General features: G+C 41.7%; 1 protein-coding gene across 1 annotated transcript in view; it reads right to left on the bottom strand.

Annotated features, from left to right (window-relative positions):
• Nucleotides 1-860, bottom strand: part of TMEM145 (transmembrane protein 145) — a 55,461-nt gene extending 54,601 nt beyond the window's left edge. Inside the window, exon 1 of the mRNA XM_072425607.1 lies at nucleotides 600-860. Coding sequence (XP_072281708.1) covers nucleotides 600-698 — 99 coding nt within the window. The 5' untranslated portion in view covers nucleotides 699-860. The remainder of the gene's footprint in view (nucleotides 1-599) is intronic.
• Between the last annotated feature and the right edge of the window lie 17,527 nt (nucleotides 861-18,387).

Genomic DNA, 18,387 nt, shown 5'->3' on the forward strand with positions numbered 1-18,387 from the left:
AATACATATAAATCTTATAATAAACCAACACACACATATATATATATATATAAATACACATTTCTTTTTTAGAACAATATGTACTTCTTTTAAATTGTTATATTTAACAGATAGATAGATAGATAGATAGATAGATAGATAGATAGATAGATAGATAGATAGAGATAATGTTTGGTAGGTTTTAGAAAAAAATATATATATATTCATTTTACTAATATATGCTTATTATTATTATTTTTTATTAATAATCTTGTATTTTTTTATTTTCTATAGCTGCCTAAGTCACTTTGTATATGTAACACATAAAATATTTTTGTTTTGTATTTGCAACCACATAAGTCAGCTTCAAGTAAATATTTAAATATATACATTGTTCTACATCCATTAAGCAGGTATATCTATATAATAAAATATTGTGTATATAATAGTATTTATAGATAGATGATAGATGGATGGAATAAATAATAAGTAATAGATGATGGATGAGGATCTCTATGTATAGAGCTGTATTATATAGACTTATCCCTGACTGATGTGTATGTAGAATTCTGCATCCAGCCTGGACCCCCATGCCGTGTGGCCCCTGTGGCCCCTCTCACCTCCTTGGTGCTCAGGTTGCCCCGCACATATTTGGCCGCACAGATCCGCAGGTAGCCGAGGAATAGCAGCAGCAGCCCGGGGCCCGCTGGGGGCCCCATCACCTGGACCGGGGGAGGATGAGGGGAGAAGAGCTGGGGAGAGGGGACACCGCAGCGCCGGGGGGAGGAGAAGAGAGATCGGTACAGGAGACGATTCACCCACCGGGCACAGGGACACGGACAGCCGCAGCTCCGGAATGCATCGCCGGGGAGGGAGGCGGTACCGGGAGAACCGAGCAGAGCGCAGGCACGGGACACGGGGGCGAGCACTGCAGAGACACGGGAGGGGGGAGGGGGCAGAGACCGGGGATATAGGAGAGGAGGGGACCCCTATATAGGGGATCAGGGGGTCATTGTATATAGGAGGGGACCCCTATATAGGAGATCAGGGGGTCCTTGAGGAGAGGGGGGGACCCCTATATAGGGGATCAGGGGGTCCTTGTATAGAGGAGAGGAGGGGACCCCTATATATAGGGGGATCAGGGGGTCCTTGTATAGAGGAGAGGAGGGGACCCCTATATATAGGGGGATCAGGGGGTCCTTGAGGAGAGGGGGGACCCCTATATAGGGGATCAGGGGGTCCTTGTATAGAGGAGAGGATGGTATTACATGCACAATATATATATATATATATATATATATATATATATACGGTATATATTAAATATATATAAATATATATATAAAACACAACAGTATACATTGTGGAGTATATATTCATGTATAGTGGAGTTTTTGGGTCCAGTATATAACCCCAGAAGAATGGGGAATGATACAAACCATTTGATTTGGTGTTCTGGACCATTTTGTCCTCGATATCCATTTTTTTTTCGCAGACTTTACTTTGTTTTGCTCCAGCGTCTCGGAGAACGGATGGGAGCGGGTATTTTTGGTGTAGGGCCGACATTGGCTGTTGCTAGGACTACGATGAATAGAATACTGGACCGGTTGTTAAGTGAATGCAGCTGTTGGCTCAGCCAGAAATTGTATCATGTGGATTATAATTTAGAATTAAACAGTTCTGATCTTCTGTCTGATTCTGCAGCTTCTTCCTTTGGTTTATTGGGGCCGATAGGTGTTTGTTGTGCCTAAACCATTCAGAAAGGTGGCACTGAGTGCCATGGGGGATTGAGGCTTTGTAGATTGTTGGATGAGTTTTTTGTTGTTTATATTGTGTTTTATATAAATATATTATAATACTGGTTATTATTATTATTATCATTATTATTATTTTTATTATTATTATTATTATTAATAATAATAATAGTATCATATGTTTTTTAAAGGATGAGATCAAAATGATTTTTGCTCAATATGGCTAACAATTCTTTCTATAAGTACACAAGTCTATTTTATATAAGTTCCTGACTGAGTTGATGGGGCTGAATTTCCTTTGCACTATGATAACATTATTACACAGGGAGCTTGCTGACATTGGGAATAAGCAAATTATCTCAGCATGTTAGTCCTCTATCATTGTCCAATCACTAGGATTGGTGGTGGGTAACCAAGTTTTGGCATCTTCATAGCTCTTCAATAGGTTAATGATTTCCTGAATCGCATTGTATGAATGTGTTATGGAATTATCGGTGCTGACTTTTTAAAGAGTTAACATTTGCATACTGTTGCTTGCTTTTTTTGGACATATCCAGAGTTCTGAGTTCACACCATATGGTATATGGGTTTCCATCATGAGTTTATTTTAGGAGTCAATGGACTTTTAGGAGTCAATGGAAAGTATTCTGTGCCCTATCTATTGACAGCAATGGTAGGATTGTTTGTTTCTAAAATTGCATTGCGATGATGATGGTATCTGGTGAGCGTACATGCAAACAATGCTCGATGTGCTCAGGTAGAGGAGTCGGACCAGTATCATAGCTCTGGAGCATCGACCTTGAAAACCAATTGAGCAATGGCAACTTGTATATTGCTATCCTCATGGGTTCACTTTAAGAAGTTCTGCCCCATGCATCACATATGTCTCTGTTTATATTTATGATGCCCAGCAAAGCAATAATTCTTATATATTAGCATTGGTAGCACCGCACAGGGGCTCTGCTGTACTGTACAATGTGTATGGGGATACATGCCAGTTGTCTTTTACTTTCAAGGACAAGATGTTTTTTCCGTGGAAACTATTGTCTTGTTACTATTCTGTTTTTTTATGCCGATCACCTATATGTCATGTTCTGTAGAATTCTTAATGCAGCATATTATTTCAACATAAAATTTTATATAACTTTTGTTATATATTTAGGGTCCTGGGGTCTCCTCAAAACAGAAATTTGCGGAAGCTATATGGTTCTGAAAGTATTTTTAAATGTTTAAAGGTATATTAATTTCCAGCTTTGATATTCAGATACAGAGCTGGAAGGAAAATGGTCCTCAAAGGGACAACTGGCTGCAGGTTCTAAAAGTCAATCTAAGTGGAAATTGCAGCCAAGGAATCAAGGTCCTATAAATATTACAGAATTCACCCTTGTATGTTTCATTTTTTGATCCTAAAATGTACCTAGACATATTGGGCTTCATTTAATAAAGCTCACCAAGGCTGAAGAGGTTACACTTTCATCAGTGAACCTGGGTAATCCAGCAAACCTTTAATGGTTTTCATAAAAGTAATATGTTATTTGTTCAATCCTAGACCAGATCCATTCCAGGTCTGCCAGATCACCCAGGTTCACTGATGAAAGTGTATCTTCCACACCCTTGGAGAGCTTTAATAAATGAGACCCACAGTCAAAGCCGTCATGATGGCATCCCAGACATGAGGTTCTTGCAGACAGCTCTAGTTATATTGCGCACCCATAGTCTTATATGCTAATATAATAATAACTTCAATGGGGTGCTAGAAACCACCGCCAAATGCCATTTGTGTATTGAGATTGGTCAAAGAGGAAATCTATTTTTGTGATGGTCCCGTAGTCAAGAGAAAGGGACTGGGCAAACTCTGGCTTTTTAGATAGTATATATTGTTTTTTGTATATTGGGGAACTCCAGGCTTCTGGGCTCCTGGGACACTATAAAACAGGCTTTTTTAAACTTTGCAACTTGGGTGAACCCTTGATATAACTTTGAGGAACCTCTGCTATATTTTCTATACCCACGGCTCATAGTACATTAACATGGTGGGCAGTTGGTAGAACTCCTCCTATATTGCTAGCCATTGGGAAGAATGTCACCCTTACAGAAAGCCAAAACGATCATTGGTGTTAGAATTATTATTATTAAACAGGATTTATATAGCGCCAACATATTACGCAGCGCTGTACATTAAATAGGGATTGCAAATGACAGACTAATACAGAGAGTGGGGGGATCAGGGGGTCCTTGTATAGAGGAGAGGAGGGGACCCCTATATGGGGGGATCAGGGGGTCCTTGTATAGAGGAGAGGAGGGGACCTCTATATAGGGGGATCAGGGGGTCCTTGTATAGAGGAGAGGAGGGGACCTCTATATAGGGGGATCAGGGGGCCCTTGTATAGAGGAGAGGAGGGGACCTCTATATACGGGGGATCAGGGGGTCCTTGTATGGAGGAGAGGAGGGGACCTCTATATTGCGGGATCAGGGGGTCCTTGTGTAAAGGAGAGAAGGGGACCTCTATATAGAACGGGATAAGGGGGTCCTTGTATATAGGAGAGGAGGGGAACCTATATATATAGGGGGGATCGGGGGTCTTTGTATAAAGGAGAGAAGGGGGACTCTTAGCTAGTGGGTTCAGGGGGTTCCTGTATACAGTAAGAGAAAATAAATCTTAAAATATTGAAAGAGAGCAAGCTTAGGAGAGAATGTGGATCAGGTGTCTCAGTAAGAAGCGATCAGAGAAGATGAGTGTCGGGATATCTGTATATATCAATGGATGGAGATGTACTGGAAAGGTAGAAAGATCCAGGAGGATGGGGATCAGAGGATCCATTTATTTAGGGGACCTCTGTATACCGGTGGGGAGAAGGCTTCAGAGAGGAGAGATCATAGTGTCCCTATAGAAGCAGATTACAGTAGGTTCCAGAATGAAGAGGGGTCAGAGGATCTCTTTTTAGGAGGAGATGGAGACCTTTATATTCTGGAGGTTAGCAGGGTCTTGGAAGAGGAAGATCAGGGGTCCATGTACAGAGGAGGGCAGATGAACCTTCATGTAGTGAAGAGGAACGGGGGGTCCCTGTATGTAAGGGGTAATTCTTTATACTGGAGAGGAGCAGAATCAAGAAAGGAGAGATCAGGAGTCCTTGTATATATAGGAGAGGAATCAGGATTTTGGGCCTTTCTATATTGGAAGGAATCAGGATCCATAGAAAAGGGGGATCAAAGGGTCCTAGTATATAGAAGAAGAAGGAAACCTCTATATATTAAAGAGTGGCTGGGTGAGGAGGAAGAGGAGGGAGATTATCAGGGTTTCTCTGTATATAGAAGGAAATGGTCACCTCTATATATTGGAGGGTAACAAGATCTAGAGAGGAAGGGAGTTAGGGGATCAGGTTTTTGGGCTGACTTACATAGGATTAAAGGGGTCTCTCTATACTAGTGGTAATCAGGATCCACAGAAGAGGGGGTATTATTTTTTACCAGGGATGGATGATTTCTTTACTGGAAAGAAATCAGAATCTAGATAAGAGGGGGGACCAGGGTGTCCCTGTATATAAGAGGAGAGGATTGTCTCTGTGTACTAGAGGGGGTTTAGGATTCAGAGAGAAGGGGATATATAGGAAAGGAGAGGGGGAACTCCATAAACCAAAGGGGGAAAGACGTCAGTACCAGGGAAATTGGAATATAGGCAGAAAAGGAGAGGGGAAGTTTTATATCTAATGAAGAGGGAAAAGATCTGAACAGGGGGGGTCAGGAGGTTCCTGAGTATTGGAGGTGATGGGGACCAGAATCCAGAGAGGAGGGGTAAGTGGCTTCCTGTAAATAAGAAGAGAGGAAAATTTTTAAATACAAAAGGGGGATCAGGATCCCAAAAGGAGGCATCAAGGGTCCCTGTATGTAGGAAGAGAAGGGGACACCTATACTGGAGGAAAGTAGCACAAAGAAAGAAGGGTTTTAATGGTGCCTGTGTATAGAAGGATAGGGGGCTCTCTATACTGGAGGGGCTCAGGATCCATAAAAAGGAGGATCAGACTGGGGTTCCGGTATGTTAAAAAGAAGGAGTTTTCTGTTCTAAAGAGGAAAGGCCATCTATACTAGAGAGAAGAATAGGATCTACATTAAAGGGGGTTCAGGATAGGAAACTGTATATTGGAGGGCATCAGGATCCAAAGAAGGTTTCAAATGTTCAAATGGACCTGAACACATAGCTGTGAAAGGTTTTGTATTTTTTGTATATTGGCTGGTAGCAGACTCCATATAATGTACTGTATATTGGATAGGGGATCAAGGTGAAATGTAAACTGTGCTGTGCTCATCTACATTAGAAGGCACTAAAACCATTGCTCCCAATTCAAACCTAAAACTCCAGACATTTACAGAAATAAAAACACAGTTCCTTAAAAGACAGTTTTACTACTTTGGGAGAAAAATTTTTAGTCTCCAGTATTCATAAAAACTTTTGCATGCTCAGTGGAATATTCAGATCCTTGTTTAAATATACCGGAGGATGAGCATGCAGATCAGTTCAGACACTGTATAAGAACGGTAAGGATTCTGTCATTTCTGTTGAATATAAAGAACTCCGGGATTTGGGGGATAGTCTAACTTCACAGGCAAATGGTTTGCATAGTTTATTGGATCTGCAATTTTATATTGAATCCAAGCTATTCTTGTGGCCATTTAATCCGGAAATGTGAATTTTATGAACTGAAGATGCTTATTCAATGAAATATACAAATCACGACTTGACTGCGGAAAACTACATTAGACCGCAGGCTCTCATCGAATGGTATGTGTACTCCAGAGGGTACTTCTGTCTAGTTCAGAGAGTACTTCTGCATGGTAAAGAAAATTTATTGTAACACCTTAAAGTTTTACCAAACGGTACGTCATAGATTTTCAGTAATTTAAAGTGAACCTTTAAGTTTTGTATCGAGCCTGCATGAGTACATTGATCACATGGCACAGGGGGCACAGGGACCAGGATTGATATAAATGTGCCAACTCTGAGCTGGCATCCCAGTCCAAAAATTACATAATGACTCTGGATAGTGAATAAACCAACATGGCTCTGTCCTTTTGGAGACAAAAGCAGATAAAGGGATTGTGAGGGGTAATCTCTGCAAAGGGTAATTAACACCTGCAAGTGATACCTTTTCACAATATGTAGCACTCATGCAAAACAAAAAATCTGATGGGAGACTCGGTGCAATTCAATACTAACCAGAAAGGGAGTCAAACCGGCCCCTTATCTTCTCCAGCACCCCAACTGGCAGAGGGTGCCAGGTGCTGTACTGCTGTGCATTTGGAGCTCTTCCACTTTATATTTGCTCATTGCCTCGTTTTGCCAAAAAAATCACCCATTGCTGGCTGTAGTCACCATTTAAGTTGATTTGTAGTTTTTGAACATTTCCTGTCTTGGTGACCACAAAGGTAGAAGTTATTTCTTCTAGCATATAGTTATGCAATGTTTTCCTAGCCCATCAAGGTTTTTTTAAACTTTTGTTTTTTACCACTGGAAGATTACAAATGATTACAAACGATGATATACACACATAAATTAACTTAGTATATTATTATTATTAAACAGGATTTATATAGCGCCAACATATTACGCAGCGCTGTACATTAAATAGGGATTGCAAATGACAGACTAATACAGACAGTGATACAGGAGGAGAGGACCCTGCCCCGAAGAGCTTACAATCTAGTAGATAAGTCTACATGTGTCCACAGCCCTGGTACCCAAACTTTTTGAAAAGATTTAAAACCTACAGGAAACACGCAGCAACATAATGTTACTTTATACACATGAATGGGGGCTTAGAAGGAAATATTACCTATATTCAGGTGATCTGGGTTACAGTAGGGGGGGGTTGGCTATTCACTTCTACCCGGAAGAATGGGGATATTGGATGTCACCCTGGCTCTCTGCCAGGCACTGTACGGACTGAGAACACAAGCTTAACCCCAGCAATATAATTATCAGCATTCCATTCTCATCTCAAGGCGGGTTCTGCTCCACTGCCCAGCACAACACAGGGAGGTAAAGCTCAAACGGCAACCCAAAGTCTACCTGAGACCTTTAGTGGTAGGCACATGAGGAAAGCAGTGGGCACGCTCTCTAATATTTCATCAGAATTCATTTGTTTATGGCACACATTCACAGTGGTATCGCTTCAATAAACATATGCAATGTCACAACTTTTTTTTTTTTTTCCATCCAGTGTTGCCTAATTTTTTTACCAGGATCTTATATTGATGGGGGGATGATGATGATGAGAGTCGGACCGCCATGTAAAGTCTTCTCCAGCACATTCCAAAAATTCTCAGTGGGGTTCAGGTCTGGATTGTGTTGTGGCCAATCCATGGGTGAAAATGATGTCTCATGCCCCTTAGACCACTCTTTCACAATCTGAGCCCGATGGCATTGTCATCTTGGAATATGTCTGTGATATCAGGAAGGAAAAAATACATTGATGGAAAAACCTGGTAATTCAGTATATTCAGGGAGTCAACAGATCTCATTTTTTGGGCACATAACCTTACTGAACCCAGACCTGATCAAATGAGGCAACCCCAGATCATAACTTCCCCCACTGGTACCCCAGATCATAACACTGCCACCATTGGTACCCCAGATCATAACACTGCCCCACTGGTATCCCAGATCATAACACTGCCCCCACTGGTCTCAGACCTGTGATGGGGGAGTGGGCAGGTTCTGGCATTATGACATCACTCTGGGCGAAGTTTCTTACCGTTTGAGTTACACCCGGCTCCCCACGCATGCTCGGTCAGGGAATCATGCATTTAGTGGTCCATGATGTGTAAAAGGTTGGGGACCACTGCCCAAAATCACATCAGTGCTCCTGTTGGTACCCAAGATCATAACACTGCCCCCACAGGAACCCCAAATCATAATACTGCCCCCACAGACACTCCAGATCCTAACACCGGCCCCACAGACACCCCAGACCATAACACTGCTCCCACTGGTCCCCAACCCACGGTCGCGTGGGCCATGGCCATCTGACAGGTGGGCCGCAACTCCCGCCGATGCACCCACCATCGGGGTCAGGAGAAGGACCCTGCTGGGGGGGCGCACTGGTCCGAGGCTCAGACCTGCGATGGGAGAATGGGCAGGTTCCGGCATCATGACGTCACTCTGGGCGAAGTTTCTTCCTGTTTGAGTGACATGCGGCTCCCCGCACATGCGCGGTCTGGAGTCCATGCATTTAGTGGTCCGCGACGTGCAAAAGGTTGGTGACCACTGCCCAAAATCATAACAGTGCTCCCACTGGTACCCAAGATCATAACACTGCCCCCCTGGGCACACCAAACTATAACACTGCCTTCACAGGACACCCCAAATCATAACACTGCCCCCACAGGAACCTCAAATCATGATACTGCCCCCACAGACACTCCAGGACCTAACACCAGCCCCACAGACACCGCAGACCATAACACTGCTCCCACTAGTACCCAAGATCAGAGGCCCCCAACCCCCAGTCGTGTGAGCCATGGCCATCTGACAGGTGGGCCGCAGCTCCTGCCGGTGCACCCACCAGCGGGGTCAGTAGAAGGACATTTAATGGTCTGCGACGTGCAAAAGGTTGGGGACCACTGCCCAAAATCATAACAGTGCTCCCACAGGACACCCCAAATCATAACACTGCCCCCCTGGGCACACTAAACTATAACACTGCCCTTACAGGACACCCCAAATCATAACACTGCCCCCACAGGCTTGGACACTTTTTTGGCCAGGCAGAGAATTTTGGAGTTCTTTTAGTTTGTACGTCTCATAAAGAAAATATTTAAATGCATGTTAATGCAATGATATTAATGCAGTCATTTTACTTTCTGTTTAATGTTGTAATTGTATCACATGTAGAAATGAAAGGTAAAAATGTAGACAAAGTCACGGGCCAACCTTGAAATTTATTGAAAAACTAGAGGAAATGTTTCCATTCTCATTAGATATAAACCCTTTTCCATATGGAAAGAAAGAGGATTTGTTTGACATTCAATCTCGAACAAGCTTATAATAGAGAAAGAGGCATAAAAAATTTAGGAAAAAATCCGTTGCCTCTTTATTTGTAGCCTTCTGAGTTAATTTTCAATGGTAACCTTTTTGCACAGGCTAACAATAATAATAACAATAACAATAATATTCTTCTATGAAATTTCAACAATTCAAGTCCATGCCTTGGAGTAGCAAGGAAAAGTACAGCTGAGGGGGAATGCTGGAAATGCCAGATGCGGCCAATGCGGAGCTGAATCTTATGAGTGGCCCGCCGCTGAAACTCCCTCTTCATTGAAATAGCGCCGCTACTAAAATTCCCGGCATTATTTGCATCTCTAAAACAGTCCAGTGCGGGGCCACGAGAGCCTATAGATGCGAGTGATGCCAGGAATTGTAGTGCGGCGCTATTTCAATGCAGCGGCAGGCCAGCTGCAGTTCATGTTTAGGATTCCTTTGGGGGCCAAAAAAAAAAGGACGTTGTGGGCCAGATTTGGCCCCCGGGACAGAGTTTGACACTCCTGCCATACAGCATATGTAAAAGACACTCCCACTGCCAGCCCTATTCAAACTTTCAGCTTCTTTAGGGCAATACAGTATGTAGATATCAGACAATCCCATTAGTTTTATACTTTAGCCCCTGTTGTCACCTTATCAAATGCCATCCGGCACTCCAGCTTTACACTACATGGATCCTGTGCTACAAGGCATTTACCATTCATTGTAAGACCTCTCTGTTACATCCTTGCTCTCCATCACAGTGGAAGAACTACAGCATTTTTCTGCCTTGATGTGTTTTTCATGCCCAAAGCAATAAATGGTACAGCACACATTATGCGTTCTAAACTAAAATGTCAAAACATTTTTACTAATGAAAAGGAAAACCAGAGAAGTCAAATTTTAACAAAAAATACATCAGTGCTCCAAAGTGCAAAAGTTCGTGTACGTGAGTATCTGAAAACCTCCAGAATGTCAGCGTGGCCGAGGAAACAAGCAGAAAATGTTAAGTGAGTTATTCTAGAATTTCAGGACCGCTGAAAGCATCTCACATCATCTTTTCTGTCTGTCAGTAAGAACAGGGAAGTACGGAACTATCTGCAAAAAGATTTCCCAAAAAGTGAAAAGAACTTTGCAATGTTATGGCAATTGGAGTAACTTTTTTTGTCCGTTGGTGGAACTGGTTATCCATGTTTCAGTGCTGAGGAACAAACAATGAAACCCTGATAAGTATTAAGCTGCGTACACACGTGCAATTTTTGTCGTTGGAAAGGATCTTTCACGATCCTTTCCAACGACAAGGGAGTGCACGATGCATGAACGGTGCTGATTTTTCTCTAAAAAGGGGGGGCTGTCTTATTTGATGGCCCTGCCTTATCATCGGGGAAACACGGTAGCTTGCAGGCACACCCAGGGAGCATATGAAAAGCCATTATTAGACATGGGTCATGTTGCCCAGGTAAAGATCCTTTCACGTTCAGCAAATGGTCCTACTCAACCCTTTCTCAACCTTTTAAACATTGGGAAGCCCTTGAAATAATTTCAGATCTTAGAGAACCCCTTCTATAATTATTATATCCACAGCACACAGTACATTAGTGTGTTGATCAGTAGGAAGAATGTCTCTTACATTGCTGGCCATTAAGAAGAATGTCACTCTTGTGGATAGTCAGAAAAGCTTCAATGATAATTGACCTCAGAGGTCCAAACTGTTCATGGCCCAAGGAACCCCTAGCAAACTCTGAAGGAACCATGGTTGAAAAACACTTGGACATTTACCATACTCCCACTTGAGTTAAACCATTTGAAGTCAAACTGTTGTTTACGCACCCTGATTCCCATTGGTTGCTGATTGTCAGGAGCAGTTCATGACAAGAACTACCCTTGAAGACCACCTTGGATTGCCAGCCCCTTAGAAGCCTGCCCACTCGGATTTCTGCATAAGGTTATAGAAACGGCAAATGGTGGAAGTTTAAGTGGCTTCAAACTCAAACTGCCTCCGTAGTATTGACATATAATAAAATATTCTCCTGCTAAAATATTGGTAGACCCCTTCCCCTGAGGAAACCATACTGCGAAACACATTGGGAAAGGAGACATCTGCAACTTTTTTACGATTTCCGCAACTTTATTAATACATGTAATTGATACATGTAATTACATGTAATTATTCCATAGTCTGGTTGAGCTTTGTTAAGCAAAAATGCTTATTACAGTTTTACACAAGTAAAAGTTCTTGTTGCCTAAAAGCCTTTCACTCTCTCTTAGTATTAGTAAATGGGAAGCCGTGTCTTAACAACTGCTTTTGCCCTGAATGGACAAAGTGACAGGTTCTCTTTAAAATGCCTTTGCAAAATAGAAGACAATACAGAAAACAAGCGCCGGCTGTGGGAAATTCCTCTTTAATACAAACAGCAGTCAAGCGAAATGCTGATGGCAGAAGATTTGTTGAGTGGAATTATGCTGGGTGATAAAACTAACATTGTTCCCAGGTGAGCAGAGCGGCAGCTTCACATTCGCAATAATAAGCGCATTAGTAGTCACCGAGGTCTGTTACTTATTTAGTGGCACGGAGCTAAATACGTCTATGAAAAAAAAACAGTTCTCATGAGAAATACCAATATCAGCCAATGACAAGGAACGGAGATACGACCAACATACAGGTGTTCTAGGAATTAGACGTCATCTATGTATCTGCATATTATGAATATGGAATAGGAATGGCCTTGTCATTGGAAGAAGAAAGTAGCCTATTTTTATATATAGTGGGAAATTATTCAACTTTTTTAGTATTATATAGCTGTCCGTGTCCCCAATGGGAATGGGGATTTAGCAGTGCAATCCTTGGAGATGTTTTAACCCCTCCGCAATCTAAGGAACATTTGTTGAGTCTCCATTGGAGTTACAATTTAATGTCCTATTACAAAGGAGAACATACGGTGTTCATGCTGATGGTGTCTCTGGTGGGAATCAAATCCTAGAGCCCAGTGCTGTGAGGCCATACAGCTGTTATATAAATTTCACAGTCATATAACGCTAATGTATTCTGTGTTGTACTACAGGGAACCATTAGATCAACCTGGCCTGGCGATGCTTATTACAGTTTAATGACCCTGACGCAGTAAAACATGAACATTAGGACTTATTTACATCCCCAGCCCTCCTTTATAAGCTGCCTTTGTCCCATTGAGGATATCCCCAATTTATTTTTTACCCCAGACACAAGACAAGATGTAAGAGAAAATCTTGATAAAGGGCAAAATCACTACTAATTATCTCCAGGAGAATTTTACCATTTGCAACATTTCTTTTTTATTTCCGTGACAGCCAAAAATTGGGATTTTCAACACTTTCCAACCATGTGATAAAAAATAATATTAAATCAGTCAGCAATGACATAGTGATCACATGCGGACTGGAAGCTTTAATGGCAAAATAGGCCATCAGCCTGCAGATGCCGTTGCAATCTAGGTGCAATGTTTAATGCTGAAACTGTCAGTTGCAATTACAGTATTAAAAAAAAAGAATAAAACAAATGCAATGTATTTTTCTTGATATTTTTCAATATTGGTTAACTTATAATAAAAAAAACACAGGTCTCTATTTATAAAGTCTAAAATAAAATCTGACATTCCCTCAGAGATTGCATGTGAATATTCCAGGTCCATGTGTTTTATTAGCAGTTGAAACATTCACATTTGGGAATGTTTAAGGGAATGTCAGATTTCCTATTTTATAAATAAAGCCCACAGAGTAAGTTTATTTAAAACAGCGTACCAGATAACAGCCCTATATGTCCCCCATAAAGGAAAACACAGCATTAACATAATATTATATAATAATATTATATATATTATTATAATATTTTCACCCTTTGTAGCTTTTTATCTATTCATTTCTATAAAACCAAGCATTTGTTTGCAACAAAGCAGATTAGGCTTGCCTGGGAACCTTCTGAAAAATCCCCAGAGCTCCATCTGCTGGCCTAGAATGGTAACCATATATATAATATCGTGACACCTTATCTATGTACTTTACTGTATTTTTTATGTTATTTTTGTTTTTCTGATCATTGTAAGGAATGAAGAAACCTTTTAAACTTGCAGATTAGGTAAAAGAAAAACAAATTAATTGCAGTTCTGCAACCAAAAACACATGATTAAATGCATTTTTTAATGCAAGTATCCAAATGTTACTGTGCATTAGTAGCACTTTGTTGTACAGTCTGCACAGGGCTAATTTACATTGGTAGCGAGGTTGTGGTATGTTAACCCTTTTTCTAGTAAACGCTACTGCTTAGGGAGGAGCTACATGTAGCATTTCCCTGCGGCAGCCCCATAAGGAATGAATAGGGGCTGCATTTAGTGGTACCAGTACCACCAGTGCCAGATATCACATGTGCAGACGCTGCCAGATGAGTGATCAAGCAGTTGGCAAGGTGCCAGCCATGGGGAGCCGGAAAAATCATGCAACTAAGAAGCAGGATTGAACCTGTTCTAGGGCTTTAGAGAGTGGGAGGGGAAGCAGCCAATCAGATCATCTTCAGTGCAAGGAGCATGCTGATTGGAAGAAAAAGTGGAGTAAGGAACATGAACACGTGAATATAATAATATAGCATTGTGGTGCATCATATACAGGAGGTGCCAATACTGGTGCTACAATTCATCATAATGCACGCACTGGGACTGATTTATTAAAGCTGACCAAGACAAGAGAAGATAGACTATTGTGGGAAAACCTGGGTGATCCAGCAATCCTGGAATTGAATTGGATTTGGAAATCCATTCCAGGTTTGCTGGATCACCCAGGTTCTCCCATGATAGTCTTTCTTCTCAGCTTAATAAATCAAGCTTAGCACGTGCTACACTGGCAATGTTTTCTGCAGGGGTTAATGCGGTTGTAAGGGGTCCCTAACAAATCATTCATTAGATTAAGCCGATCACATTCCCCCGTATATATCCCTCAAAGAAAACTGTGACTAAAGCTTTTCTTTAAGACGATAAAAGCAGCCCGCAAAGAAAGATTTTGTGTGAAATAAGGAGTGAAGCGGAGAAGTTATACCAACGATAATAACTTTAAATCTTCTAGAATAGGAAATGCTAAAAGGATAAGTCATTGTTTACCCAATGAAACCAAACGCTTTTTACAGAAATTCATTTTCTTTTACAATCAATACAGCCAGCAAGCTGGAGAGGCGATGAAAAGCTTTAACTATAAAGAAATGAAAAATTACTGTAGTGTAAAATATTGCAGGAAATGTCATTGCAAAGCATCTTCATCTTCCTGTACATATTCTCTTTTCTTTTCCTTCAATATGAATAAACTTTGATCATCGGTTTACTTCTTCCATATTGTCAAAATAGGATTTAAAGTGAACCTGTCTCATGATCACGATAAGGTGGATGAATATTTCCTTTTTCAATGGTCTCTGCCATCTGTCCACTATATTGACACCCATTCACCCCACCACCACCATCCACCCCCCACCGTTTAATTTCCTCAGGTCCTATGGCTACCATTAGGGTGACATGGACCATTCTACCATTCTTGAAAACAGCCGCCATTTATATAATTGGAAACTTAATGGGGTCTATGAAATTTATAAATGTTTCATGTAAGATTCACCCAAAAGTGTGAATCAAATTATACTCATGTTTCATGCATTTTCCAATTAAATACTGTAAAGAAATAGCATGCAGATTGGTTCGGGCTCATGATCATTATCAAATGATCATTCTCATGAGAGCATACGCGTGTCAGCATGCCTATGCATGCACATACGCATTTCTCAAGTGTAGTCTCATACCTGCTGCCATTTGGCCAGTATGCACCCAGCCTGACCCATGTCTTGTGCTTTTAGATTACCCTTCTGTTACCTTTATATGGATTACTATTGACAACCTTGGCTTGTTCCTGGATTTTCTTTGTGCCTTGTAACCCACCTGGCCTCATGTTGAGGACTTCTGTCTTTGACCTGACGTGTCTCTGATCTCTGTTCCTATACCTCGTCTGCCAAGACTCATCCGCACCCTCGTGCCCAGCCTTTCCTGTTAACTATATCAGCACCACTGGGGCCAGACTGGCAATAGAGGTTTCTATTGTCACCACCAACATCCCTTTAGCCGTACTGATTCTGTCAATCTCTGCATCCCCAGCACAATGCTCACAGCTGGAGGGGATTGGTGTTTTGCAGCCAATGAGCAAATTGGTTCCTTATGCTGATCCTGTCCTGCTATTGGCTACTGGTGCTATTTAATCTTCTCTGGTTCCAGACTTCGGTTGCTGGATCCTTAGTTTGTTACCTGCAACTTGATTACCTTCCCAGATACCTGATCTCAACCTGACCTCTACCCTTGTCTTCTGCCTGCCCTGACTTGCTTCGACCTTGATTCTCGCTTGCCCTGATCTTGAACCATCATGACTCTCCTAAATCCGTCTTGTCGCTTACGCTCCTTACAGAGATTCCAACCTACCCAGCACCTGATCTTTGGCTGTCCCAACACCAAATTAATCTGCTTCACCTGCCTCTCGCTGGGAGAGCCGGGGGTGCGACCTTGGTGTTCTCCATGCAACAATGTAGTCCTGGAGGCCACTAGGGTTACCAGTCCATCAGCTTTTGCAGGGTGTTCTGGTGAATACTGGAGACACATGGACTCCCTACCCCGGGTAATCCCTTGTCACCTGTCAGGGGGCGTAACCCTAATAACAACTCTTTAATAAGCAAACATTTATTGAACTTTGTGATCAGTGACCCCATTGTTCCGACTCCCAATGGGCAGCCAATAAAGCCACCATAATGGATTCTTTTTGCGTTAGGGGTAAGGCATAAAGCAATAACCCCAATAACAGATTGGATTCACATCTCCATGGCCTGATGACAACAAGCAACAATCTGAAGGAAACCTCAGACGCTTAGCCAGCACAGAAGCCAGCAGACTTCCTATTAATGAAAGTCTCACAATGTCAAACTGATGACTGGCAGACGTCATTACCAAGCAACAAGAAAGGAGAACACAATGTGACCGTGGAACCTGCAAAAGTAACGCAAAAGTAACTTCCACAAATAAATGGCAAAGTCTCTGAAATTAAATATTTTAGAAATTGCGGTCAGAAATACAATACAAGCTACCAGCCACCTGTTCAAATTAATTACAAAACCACCAAATATAATATTGGCTCTAAAATTATTAGGAGGATCCCAAGTCCTAAAAAATGTTTTTCCATAAAATGTACTTTCCTGGCTATATTATACATTTTATTTACTTTTTTTTTTTTGTTCACTTGAGATCTGTTGGTTCATATATGCATCCTGAGCTCCCCTTTACCTAACAATATTTATGCTTTTAAGTCAGGAGTTAGCTTTGAAAAATGTTTTTTTTAATTACATTTTTAACTTTGGTTTACAGAAAAGCTGCATACTTTTTCATTTGTTTTCACCTGAGGCATGTTCCCACCAACCCTCCGGGCCTTCAGCAATTGGTGACAGTACTATGTTCAGGGGCCCTCCAATGAAATAAAATAATTGGTGACTTAATTACAGCAAAAATACATTGCTCAAATTTATACCTACTAATTACTCATGCTACTCCCCAAAGAAACATCATAATCAATATTCTGCAAGCGTTTATGGAAATCACATGGCGGGCATATGAAAGACAACCTAATCCACTGATGTGTAGAGAAGATCCCTTCAAAGCACCTCTGAAGTCCTTTGTTTCTGTGCAATAATAATTGCAACAACATCAGTCCACTTACAAAATGCCTGTCACAGATCCCTGTAGGTTTAGGGGATCTGTAATCCTATTAGCTTCTCTTATCTTGAAAACATCTGTAGCTATGTTAAAATCTCCAGGTTCTCAACTTGTGTCTTATTCCTATATCGTCTGATCTCTTGCAAACAGTCTCCTTGCCTAAAAAGACTAATGCCCTCTGCAGACATACTCCATCTACTGGTGGAGGTAGAAACATTATCTGAGGCTGTAACACTCCCTCTGGTGGTAGGTGTCAGTACCTACCTGTCTTGTGATCTGCTCAGTAACATGCTCTTCCCCAATTACTGGCAGCATGAAGTTGCCTAAACAAGATTACAATCTCTGTACCTATAGTACCCATACCTCCTAATATTTAGAGGCAGGAAAGTGAGAGAAACAACTGAAGAGAAAGAAGAGATGAAAGGACTGACTTCTGAATGAAGGACTATCCCACCAAAAAAGGGACACTTTGGTGGTATGAAGAGGGACAGTCCCTCCAAGTCATGGACACTTGGTAGGTATGAAGAGGGACAGTCCCTCCAAGCCATGAACACTTGTGTGGTATGAAGAGGGACAGTCCCTCCATGTCATGGACACTTGGGTGGTATAAAGAGGGACAGTCCCTCCAAGCCATGAACACTTGTGTAGTATGAAGAACGACAGTCCCTCCAAGCCATTAACACTTGGGAGGTATGAAGAGGAACAGTCCCTCCAAGCCATGGACACTAAAGAGGTATGAAGAGGGACAGTCCCTCCAAACCATGAACACTTGTGTGGTATGAAGAGGGATAGTCCCTCCAAGCCATGAACACTTGTGTGGTATGAAGAGGGACAGCCCCTCCAAGCCATGGACACTTGGGTGGTATAAAGAGGGACAGTCCCTCCAAA

The sequence above is a fragment of the Pyxicephalus adspersus genome, chromosome 11, assembly GCF_032062135.1.
Source record: "Pyxicephalus adspersus chromosome 11, UCB_Pads_2.0, whole genome shotgun sequence".
Classification (NCBI taxonomy): domain Eukaryota; kingdom Metazoa; phylum Chordata; class Amphibia; order Anura; family Pyxicephalidae; genus Pyxicephalus; species Pyxicephalus adspersus.